Source organism: Diabrotica undecimpunctata, chromosome 8 (genome assembly GCF_040954645.1).
Source record: "Diabrotica undecimpunctata isolate CICGRU chromosome 8, icDiaUnde3, whole genome shotgun sequence".
NCBI lineage: Eukaryota > Metazoa > Arthropoda > Insecta > Coleoptera > Chrysomelidae > Diabrotica > Diabrotica undecimpunctata.
In genome coordinates, this window is record NC_092810.1 from 110,882,587 (window position 1) to 110,895,111 (window position 12,525).

The following is a 12,525-nucleotide window of genomic DNA, read 5'->3' on the forward strand; positions in this document are numbered from 1 at the left end:
AACGACAACGATTTACAAAACGTAATGCAACGCCTTAATGAACGCTGTCATGAGTACGGACTGAAGATAAATTTAAAGAAAACTAAATGCATGATCATGACTAAATCGCAAATATCCAACTGACTTGAAGATAGTGCAATTGAGAGTGTTAATAACTATAAATACTTAGGAACATGGATAACATCAGATGTAGACCAAACCAAAGAAATTAGGAAACGCATTGAAATAGGACATGCATCATTCATTAAACTTAAAAAGTTTCTTTGTTGTCGGGATATAAGGGTAGAACTACGCCTGAGAATGCTTCGATGTTACGTGTTCTCTACTCTTCTTTATGGCTTGGAAGGGTGGACACTAAAACAAGTCCATCTGAATAAGTTGGCCGCCTTTGAATTTTGGTGTTACAGAAGAATCCTACGAATATCATGGATTCAAAGAATGTCAAACGTGGAAGTAATTAGAAGGATAGGAAATGAGGCGGAAATAATATTAACTATCAAAAGACGAAAACTTGAGTACTTGGACATGTGATGAGAGGGCAAAAATACGCATTATTACAACTTATTATGCAAGGCAAAATCCGAGGAAAGCGAAATGTGGGAAGACGAAGAATATCCCGGCTTAAGAACTTAAGGAAATGGTTTGAATGCAGTAGTGCAGAACTTTTCAGAGCGACAGTCAACAGAGTCCTCATAGCCATGATGATTTCCAACCTTCGATAGAAGATGGAACTTAAAGAAGAAGAAGATGGAAGTTTGGCCCGCAGTAATGGACAAAAGTCTAAAATATTTTCAGAAAGGAAAATACTTTGCAACCGCATAATAGAGACGACCTTCATGATGAGCTTCTAACAAATCTTGATAGGGGAGTAATTCAACCAGTTAGAGATAGTGCAAGCACTCCTGACCACGGCGCAGTAGACGAAATTTGGTTTAGTCCCCACTTCCATGCGAAACGCATTGTACTTATGCACTGTATAATTCCACTTACAATAAAACCTTTCTGCCTTTACGTGAATTTGACTCCGCCTTCGCGCAGCTCCATGGTCAGGAGTGTTTGAACTATCTTTAACAAAAAAGCTCTTATATTTGATCTCATTACTGGTGAAATCTGGAAGCAGCTGCCAACAAAAACCTAGAAGATTACTGCTTCTTATTAACGCTTTGTTTAGACTGAAATATATTTCAAGTTTCTGGAAAGTAGCCGAACTAATTATGATTCTAAAATCAGTAAAACATGGGGACGTATATTTTGATTTAAAAGACATAAGAGCTGAAGTCCTTCCAGTTGGTAGTAATCATGAAGAAGCCGTTAGAAGTTACAAAATTCCATAAATCAATTTAACAATTAGACGACGCGGTTTAAAATCAAATGGGGCGAATCAAACTCCTTTCATATTGATTTCCCTAACAAAAGGAGTCGTTACATCCCAGTCAGAGAAAACTATGTTGAGATCTCGCATGAAAACATTTCATTTATCGAGACATCGCGGAAAACTCAGTGAGTATTATAAATGCTCCCTGGTATATCAGAAACAGTGACATATACAAAGAGCTATGAATAGACACTGTTGTATAGACCATCACTAAGTATGCAAGGACCACAAAGACAGACTCAACAAACACGTGAAGGTTGATGTCCTCCAACTCCTTGACATGAATTAAATTATCAGATTTAAGAGATCAAAGATCTATGAGTTAGTGTAGTGAACTAAGTTCTCAAATATATAGCATCGTGCGGTACGGTAGTAAAGTAAAGTTCGTGTAACCTTCTGGCTAAGGTCTAGTGTTAGGGTTTTCAGGTCGCGCAAGCGCCCCTAACATCACTTAACGACTACTTTCGTAGCCGGGACCGACGGCTTTACGTGCCCTCCAAAGCACGGTGGCAGCTCAGTTAAATTAGAAATTGAAATTTTTGTCGGTGCCGGGATTTGAACTCGGGCCCTCCAGCTTGTTGAGCCAGTAACATAGCCGCTCAGCTACGGCTGCCACGGTACGGTATTAAAAGTGGTCAGTAGGCACTGAGCTAATAGAAATAAAAGAATTGTAGTGAGTAAGACTTCAATATAAAAAATTTTTATTATATATATATATATATATATATATATATATATATATATATATATATATATATAAAATATATAAAATATATAAAATATATAAAACTACTTTCTTCTTCTGTTGCCCTCTATTACTGGAGGTTTGCGATCAATTCATCAAAATGTTCTCTATTCTGCGCCACTCTTAGTAATTTTTGAACGTTCGTGCCCGTCCGAACTCTGATATTGCGAAGCCATACATGGCTCTTGTGTCTACTCATCTTCGGCCCTCTATCTTCCTTTCAATTATTATTCGTGTCAGGTTATATTTGTCATTTCTCATTATGTCTTTATTTTCTTAATTGTTATAAGTTGTAAATCTCTATGACTGGTGTTTAATACTGTTAGATTCGTAATGTGTTGTGTCATTAAGTCATATTTAAAAGACTTCTAGGACTCTCATGGTATTTAACTTATGTTCAGGCTTCAGCTCCATACAGAAGGATTGACCAAACGTCGCATTTAATAACTCTAATTCGGATGTCTAAGCTTCATTTTCGGTTGTAGATAATTTGCTTCCATTTACTGTACATATTCCTAGCATGTTCTATTCGTGTTTTTATTTGTATATCTGGATACCAATTATTATTTAGTACTACTCCTAAGTATCTGAATTTGTGAACTTGTTCTAATTGAGTGTTATTTAGGTCAATGTGACAATTTTCATCGATTGTGTTAATAACCATTTCTTTAGTTTTTTGAAGATTTGCTTCTTGGTTCTAATAAAGGTTTTGAATTATGCGGACATCTTTTCCGTCTAGCTTCATTTTCTGTAGTTCATACACCAATTTTTCATGCTAGACTCTATCAAAAGCCTTCCGGTAGTTGATGAAACTGAGATATTTTTTTTCTGATGATCGGGGCATTCTTGAATAAGTGTTTCGAGTAGCAAACAACGCCTCTCTTGTTCCCAAGGTCTTTTTAAATCCGAATTGAGAGTTACTTATGACTATTTCACATTTTTTAAAAATTCGATTCTGTATGGCGTTTACGAATATTTTTAGAAGTTACTCATTAAGCTAATGAGACTAAATTCTTCGCATTTGCGGGAACTAGCTTTTTTTATAGCTATGAATTCTGAGTTAAGCCATTCCTTAGGTATTACGTTATTTTCATATATGTTGTTAAAAAGATAGGGTAGTTTTATGTAGAGCGGCAGTCAACAGAGTTCGCATAGCCATGATGATTTCCAACCTTCGATAGAAGATGGAACTTAAAGAAGAAGAAGAAGTTTTATGTAGTTATGTGTTTTTTTTTTAAAAGGGTAGTTTTATGTTGTTATCATCTCTTAGTTTTATTACATCTGTTTCTATTTCGTCTGGTCCACAAGCTTTCCAATACTTTGCACCTTGTTTCGCATGTTTTACTACGTCTAGGATTGGGAAGTCATTTTCCTTTGTTGCCAGCTAGTGTGGGTATATTAGGTGTATTGTTATTAATGTAGGTTCTTTGAATTTTCTGTAGAACTTGAATGTATAATGTTTGTTGTCTAGGTTGTCTATTTCGTCACACATTTCATTTATCCACTTTTCTTATGCTTCTTTGATTTTTGAATCTATTGAAAGTTTTTTGGATTTCTTTATGTAGATGTGGGTTGTTTTGTGTTTCTTTTCTCTTTCATGAGTTCCAAAATATCTTCCGTTATCCTTTTTTTCCGTTTCTTACTTTTCATATTCTTAAGTTGGTCTCTTTATGGTTTGCCATATATTTTCTATTTCTTCATCTCCTGTAATGATTGTTTTCTTTTTTTCAGGTCTTCATTGAGTTTGGTTGGTACTTCTCCATTATTAGCTACGTTTCGAAGTATTTCAATATTGCACTTCTTTGGCTTGTTTCAGCGTATTGTTTCTAGTTTTTGTCTGAGATTGATAACGACTACATCCTAGTCCAAACCTGGGTAGATTTTTGCACGCTGGATACTTGATTTAAATCTATGATTAATCAAAGCAAAATCAATTTGATTCCTCACAATCTTTTGATTGTTTTAAGATGATTTCCATGTATGGGATGTAGTTTTAATCAGCTGTTTGATACCACATATTCTTCTTCTTGGCAAAATTGTATCAGACGGTTCTGTCATTGCGTGTGCCTAATCTGTATCTTCCAGTAATATCAGCTACTTTGTCTTTGCCGATTTTTACATTAAAGTCGCCTAATATAATTTTGATGTGGTATTTCTTGGGCTTTTTGTGATGCTCGTTATTCCTGCATAAAATTCTTCTACCTCATTCTCTTCTTTGTCTGCTGGGGATGCATGTACTTTTATTAGATTGAGTATAGTGTTTTTACATTTAAGTTGGAGTAGCGTTATCCTTTCGGAGTAAGGGGTGAAGTTTTCTAGAGATTTATCAAGGTTATGGTGTATGATAAATGCGACGCCATATTGTTGAGGACAGTTATTTTTTCCTCCAGTGAAGTAGTGTTCAATCACAAATTAATCCCTTACTTTGTAATCTCACATTATTCTTAACTTCTTAACCTTTTATAGTTTCACCGTGTATAATTGAAACATTGTGGAACTATATACACAAAGACTGTAAATAATTACAGTCCATTCAACCTGCAAACTGCAAACTTTTTGCCAAATATTATAATTATTGCCAAATAATATATTTTCTAATTGAACTTCCTAAGTGTTGCAATAACGGCCTAGATTGAATTGTATTGTAAGCTCATAGTTCAAAGTTTGTTAGTATGATAGAAGCATCAACCTCTGTGCTGAGGTATACATTATTTGTGGGGATTTGAGCTCATTTGAGGGCAGTCTATTATAGAAAGTTACCTAACCAACAACTACAGTGTAATTATCAGTAGCTGTCAATAAAACTATAATTTTGACTCCACACTTCAACCATTTATTTACCATCGTCGATCGAGAAGAATCGGACAAAGGGGCATTAGAAAACAATTCGATCCTGATATTTACATCGAATTTGTCCAAGTGGTCATCAATTTCTAGTTTTCCTTTACCGGGCGATCTTACTTCGCTCAATCCTATTTCAATAGTATTCCTGCTCATTTCTTGAATTACATTATGGACATTTCCTGCTCTTAGTAGGATTCGAATATTCCATGTTAAAATTTTTATCATTATTTTTTCATTATAGCAAGTCCGGAGATACTTAGCACCCCTGCTTCATTTAAGAAGCGCCGGTACTCAGCGTCATTGTTGATTTTACTTGCCATGATGAGTGATTTTCTTAAGATATCCATAAACGATCTTTAATGCAGTAGTTTCCTCTTGCTTTCTGAATCATGATACCGTTGACCTTATTGGTTCTTCCATCTTTAGAGTTGATTTCTCCACTTACGGGCAACGGAGTGCCCCTACTTCAGACCACTCTTCCACCTTCTCAAGGAAGCTGTTGGTAGATTTAAAGAGAACCATTTATACCGATGGTCGTTCGGTGATTTCACCATATCTGGCTACCCTCAGTTAGTTTAGCCTGCAGACCAATGCAGTTCTCCGGGGTGTGTCACCTGGAGCCATAAGTGAGAGTTGGTGTCTTATGAGGACCAGTTGTCAAAAACAATCTCTCGTCTATGACGCTCGATGTGATAAAAGGTACTACCTCTATAACACAACCCTACACCGTGGTCTACTTTCAACAGCTTGTATTACAAATTCAACAAAAAGATTCAATAAGAAAAAAGTTCGTATCGAATAAGTAGCCTCAATGGCGGTAACCTAGCGAGCTTCTGCTCAGAGAATTGTTTTATTAAATCAAACAAAAATAAATTTCGCATCCATAAAATCTTCATCGGTTCGGTATTCGTCCGAAGTGCCATAGCCGTTTGAATTTAATAAGGAACTCTTTGTAAAAACAATGGTATTTTTTTTTTAATTTATTTTAAACTCTTTACAGGAACATACACGTTGGTCCTGTGCTAGCAGTACTAAAAGCTGTATTAATAGTCGGTGATGCAACAGCTAAAGAAGGAACAGAATTGAGTTTGAGTAACATCTTAGGAACTAGCGATCTGCATAGCGGTGTTGATGGACCAAATCTTGATTTACCGTATGTATTTGAAATAGTTTCTTCATTACAAGCTTTCATCGCAGATTTAGTAACATTCATTATGTTGTATTTCAAGAAAACTGTAAGATTGTAATTATATTTCACAACTATTTAAAAAAATGGAATCTGATATAACAAAAATGTAATCTTAAAATTTACTCTATACTTGTTGTGCAAGACTCTTTGATGTGTTGCAGTTTTTAAATGAGAACAATTTAAATGACAAATAACTTGCATATTCTCTGCATATAATGCTCCATGCTAATACTAGCCCCGTTTTGGACACATTCCATGGGGAAATATGAATTAAATGGTCGTGCATGATTATTCTAGGAAAAGTATGACTGTATTGCGTTTCGAACACCATTCCTCTATGTCTTTCCGAGATCTCCTCTCGGCCTTTTTCTGTTGGTACCCATTTTAATTCGAAATTTCGGATGTCGAAACAGATTGGGAGCACAAGAAGTTCTTTTTTGCTTGAGGGTACTATTATCATCTAGAATGTTAAAAAATGCCACAGTTTCAACAATTTTGCTTATCTTATCGATTATATATGGCAATAAAACTTTTTTATATTATTATACAGCTTTTCAAGATTACAATTTTTTTTCTTTTTTTTTTTCATTTTTCGTGTATTTTAAAGAAAGCGTCAACAATTTTTCGTCCCAAAATTACTGCTATGCTCTATGGTAGTTTACCACAATTTGATAAAAAAAAATAAAATTTTTGTGACTGAAACAAGGTCAATTTTTGAACAATTTTTTCAAATGTTCGACATTTTATTTCTTTGTAGGAATTTTTAATTTTTCTGATAAACTATCACGTAAGGGTACTGCTTTTTTAAAACCTTTCTCAAATTTGCCGTTCCAGAGATTAACTGTCCGCCATGGAGCAGTAATTTTTAGACGAAAAATTTGTGGCGCCATCTTCAAAATACTTCGCAAGTTGTATAATAGTATAAAAAAAGTTTGATTGTCATATATAATAGAAAAAGTACAAAAAAAAATTGTTGAAAATGTGTAATTTTTTAGCATTCTAGACGGTAATAGTATCTTAAATGTGTTAACACAACGATGGAGATTATGGTGGAACGAAAAATTCGTTGTCATTATTTTTTATGGGGCTAGTGCGAAAAAGTTGCGTTTTGATGTATAATAAAACTGTAAGAAATCTTTTTTATATTGGACCCTATCTTCAGGTTCCATATTAAATTTAAATTTTTGGGAATAACAAAAAAAATTTATCAGTTCTTTGAATCTAAATACTTGTTTTATGATACAATATGATTCCATCCCTTGATTCTGGTCCACAAACAGCTGCTTATGCTTCAGTTACTAACTTAACAGTTCTTTCCACGGATTGGATATGACAGTTGCAGTTTAAGACCTCTATGTTGTTGTGATTCCTAGAATCAATCATATCCCTTACGTCTTCATTGGAAATATGTTTTAGCAAAGGAGGAGCCGTAACACTGCATTTAGAAATAGAAATTAAGTCAATATAATCTGCAGCACTAAAATTTAATGTTGGTGTTTTGAATCTCCGGATCTTTTTTTCTTTCTGACTTTGTCTAGCTTTCAGCACTCTGCGTAGTCCTAGCTCCCGTATATGTTTTCGTTCATATATTCATTAGATAACGGCATGGACAATTTTTCTTTGGTCAACTGGTAGAAATCGTGAATAATGGATCATTAGCCATAAATGTTTTGAACCATCAGAACAGCTAGGATATAGTTTTATATAGATCTAAACTAGTGCATACACTTTTTGGATGAAACTTACAAACATAATTAATTGAGGGCCGGGGCATTCAGTTCCAACATACAATCGAAGCAACCGATTAGCAACTGTCAGCCACCTTGCGTGTGATATTTTCCCAGGTTTTTTAAGACTCAAATCATTAGTACATTTTCCCTCAGCAACTGCTTGACTGATTTGGTACAAGTATTTCTGATCGGTAATAAGGTCTGTTGTTTCTAATAATATTGGTAGGTTGTTTTCTATTGCGACGAAATCGACGACAGCCTTCTCTTCACAGCGTTCCAGAAGTTTCCCAGTAGCCCTCAAAAACCAAGTGGTCCACTGGTGCGTTTATCTAACTGTTGGATTAAATGATGTAGAAGAAGTAGTTCATTGCAATTAAATAAGCATACTAGCCATTTAAGTGAGGTGCCGCAGTCTTCTTCCAGTTTTCTTATAACGCCTACTTGAGGGCTGATGTTCTCTACCGTACCATCGCATCCAACTGCGCTTAACTTCGATATATCAATATTATTTTTCAGGATAAATGTCTGTATGCTATTCGCGATGTTTGCAGCCGATCCTGATAAAGGAGACACGTACCCTACATATCGAGAGCCTGGTTCTTCAATAATTGTTACGTGTTCTTCTGTAACTACTCTTCGATAAAACTTATTGCCTTTTTTTGTTGCAAGACAGTCTTGTCTTTACGCACATCAAAAAATATACTTCTGATTGATAGTTCTTCCTTCTGCTTCTGGAGATAACGTCTATGAGATGCACGCTGTCGCCTTATTTTCATCCTATCATTTACTTTCGATGTATCAGTCACATTTATAGCTGTCATATCTTTTAAGACCGGTGATGCTATAATTGCAGCAGAACTATCGGAGACCTCGATTCTGTCGCACGCTGAAGCTAAACTTTGCAAGCAAATCCGCATTTGTGACGTAGATGGTTGGACTCTAACTGTTGACAGAGGAGCAATGAATTGAAAGGAGCTGCTACTTATGGAACGATTAGAGGAATCAACGGTACATGCTTTAAGAACAATTTCGTCGGTATGTATTGCATTGTATATGCATTTTTCTACAGGATCGTTGATCTTGAAGAAAAATTCGCTCATTTTGTGGTACTTTCTTGATTTTATCACAAGTACACACACAGTTTCAGTTATGTTGCACTTGCAAGCCGCGATATCAATAACTTTTCACACTCCTTTCGAAACTGGCCAAATCTTTTCTTTGTATGAATCAGATGCTTGCTGAGTTTTTATGTATCGCTTAAGATTTTGATACTCTGTATAATATGTTTAATCATATCTTGAATGTGCTTATACGATAATGTTGGAATAGAAGCTTTTATTCATATTTGTTCTACTTTCGTTGCAACGGCATTCGAGACGTCGGCGATAGATGGATCTTTATTATTATTTGTCAACTTAAGTTCATTACGAATAAAGAGAAGTCACACTTAGTTGGTAAAACACGATCATTGAAAACACCAATAATTTTACGTGGTATTTCACAGTTCAAGCTACTTCGCGTTGCCATTTCGAAGAATATGTTTAGATATGACACGTCTGTGCGAGATAAGAACCTCAACAGTACTGTTATAGGTTGTGTCACTGTGGAAGACTTGACGTTGGCCTTTGAATCATTTGATATACTAGCGTCGTTTGGAACAGGTACTTCATACCATATCAAGCTTCAATGGTATTATGGAACCTGCAAACATCGCTTAATTTCAAAATAATTTTGCATAAGATGCTTTTCAATCCTAAAGACGACTTTTGACCACAGCCATATCGATTTTTTCGACAAAAATAATTTTTTTGTCTTTTCATTTTTCAAATCCAATATGAACCTCAAGATTTCTTTTTATTTCAAAATGCTCTCGAACCGATTGTTTTCATTGCCTGGCACAACTTTTAAGCTATAGCTAAGATAGTCGCAAGAATTTTTATTTTCTTTTATTTTTTGACCTCTTTCGTTCCACCCTAATGTAGATGTATATACGAAAATGGTTGCGTTTCGATTTAATTTGAGTTTCTTACCACTCCCTGACACGTGTTTCTGGGTCTTCCCGTCATCAGAGAGAGCTTGTAAGAAAACTCAAACTAAACCAAAACGCACCGACTACTCTAGCAATTATAGAAAAAATAATTACCAGAGTATGCTACTAGAGACATCTAGTGATGAAAGATGAAGTTAAATGTGTCGATAGCAATTAAAGTAAACTGTATACTCACACTTAATCAAGCCATTAAGAGCGATGCTGGGAATATTTATATTCCACTATGCATCAACAATTTACTCATATAAATTACCATCTTTCTTGTACTCATTGCGTCGAGTAAGAACGATAAATATACGAAAATGGTTGCGTTTGCATCTCATAGACGTTATCTCCAGAAGCAGAAGGAAGAACTATCAATCAGAAGTATATTTTTTGATGTGCGTAAAGACAAGACTGTCTTGCAACAAAAAAGGCAATAAGTTTTATCGAAGAGTAGTTACAGAAGAACACGTAACAATTATCAAATTATAATTTCTCATATTTAAAACTACCCAGTTGTAAATTTTTATACATAAATGTTTACAAACATGAAAGTTATAGCGAAAAATAAAATTTTAAATTTCCACTTTAACACCCTGTATCTTTCTTAATGTCAACATTTTATTAAAGCAAGTTGGCTTAAATCGTAATATTTTAAAGTGCAGAATCTACGGTTTCTGTTTGTACAATTACTTAAGGACCACCCTGTATAAATGAGATAACAAGCTGATAGGTCTGTAGTTTCCAATTTCTGTTACATCTCCTTTTTTGTGCAATATTATCATAATGGCACTATTCCATTTTTCTGGTGTAACTCCTTCAAAGAGACAGGCATTATAAAGGGTTTTTAAAGCTTTTATGTCGCATTCGCCTCCTAATTTTAGCATTTCACTTACAATGCCATCTTCTCCAGGTGATTTGCTGTTCTTCATACCTTTCAACGCTGATTCGATTTCCTCTTCGGTTATATCTGGAAGTTCCTCTGATCCTTGATTTTGTATGGCTGGGATTTCCACCTCTGGAATGTGAGCATCTCGACGATATAATGTTCTATAGTACTCTTCGATAATTTTCATAATTTCTTGTTGTTCTTATACAGCACGTCCTTGTCTATTTTTTAGCTTATAAATGTTCCTGGTTCCTGTCTTCAACTTTCGTTTTAGAACTTTAAGGCTTTTATTTTGTTCTACGGTATTAGTTGTTTCTTTAGTGTTAAAATCCCTTTTATTTAAATTCCTCAGCTCTGTGATGTTCGCTGTGTACTTATCATTTCCCTTCTTTTTGCATTAGATTCCTTGTGCCTTCTGTAAGTTTTTCATTTTATCATCAATTCAATTCATTTATCATCATCAGTTTATAGTAACCGGTCAATAAAAGTGATAAATTTTATTGATCGAGAATCGTAAAAAATAACAAAAATTGCGCAACGTTTATTTATTTAACACCTATATAAAAACTGACTTTATTTGCGGCAAAATACAAAAGTTGCGTATCAAAGCTGCACTCTTCACCTTTAAAACGCAATTTTATTTTTGTCGATATGACACTGACCAAAAGATTTAGAATTTTTACCGTCGAGTTGATACAAATTTTATTTAAAATTGATTTCGCGCAGATAACACATTCAAAACCGCCGGTCGCTTCAAGTGTTGTTTCTTAGAGAATGGTTCATTCTACACAAAAAGTGCTAATAAACATTTTCGTTTACAATTATCTGAGCTACATTTTTTATTTGAAATATTTTTTTCTACAGTGTACAGGTTCTTGGTAAATCGATTTTTTCCCCTTCCCCCCTCCCCTAAGATGGGGAGTTTTGGTGGGAAGCTCGGGGGTATGAGTGGTAAACTTTGTCTTTAATGGTCCCAAAATTGATATTCTCAGCAAAATTCAGCTTGTTCGTATGATTTGTAGTTCAGAGTTTCAGTGGCATTTTCGTCTCTGACGACTGGAGTACAATAGTTTACAAGAAAAGTTAAAACTCGTAACAAAAAAAAAAAAAAAGAAATACACTCGCGATCATAAAATCCGGGTCACCTTGAAAATCACCGTTATTTCATTTTTAACGAGCTTTATCGTAAATAATAAATGCATGTTTCTGAGAATTGTTGTCGCCTTAGTGGTTTCCTTTGTAACAAAGAATTCCAATAATGCCGATTTCGCGGAAAACTATACACTTCCCAAAATGAACGGTACCTGTAACTGCCGCTTGTTTTAAATGTCTCATTTGTGCTTCGACTTTCTGTTCAAACGCAACAAACAAACGTTTATTATTACCACCATTAGTGTGTATTAGTGCCATTATTAGTGTTTATTATTGTTTATTTTTTGACAAAAATGCCTTTGACTGTTGTTGAAACGGCACGCATTGTTGCGCTTGTGGAAGACGGTCATACTCAGCTGCAAGTCGCAAGAACTGTTGGCGTAAGCCTTTCTACGGTTCAACGAGTGCTTTAACGCTTTCAGGAGACGGGTTTGCTAACCAGACGACCTGGATCTGGACGAAGAAGAACGCCCACGGCACGAGATGACCGTTTCCTTATGTTTCAGGCTTTACGAAACCGGATCTCAACTGCGGTTATGGACTATCTTCTCGGGTAATGGCTACAGGAC

The 12,525-nt window shown here is 35.1% G+C and overlaps 1 protein-coding gene across 2 annotated transcripts in view; it reads left to right on the top strand.

The window, feature by feature from the left end:
* Positions 1-12,525, top strand: part of kto (mediator complex subunit kohtalo) — a 98,518-nt gene that overhangs the window by 43,780 nt on the left and 42,213 nt on the right. For both annotated transcript variants that reach the window (XM_072540735.1, XM_072540737.1), the window contains exon 15: positions 5,965-6,117. In XM_072540735.1, the coding sequence (XP_072396836.1) occupies positions 5,965-6,117 (153 nt within the window). The remainder of the gene's footprint in view (positions 1-5,964; positions 6,118-12,525) is intronic.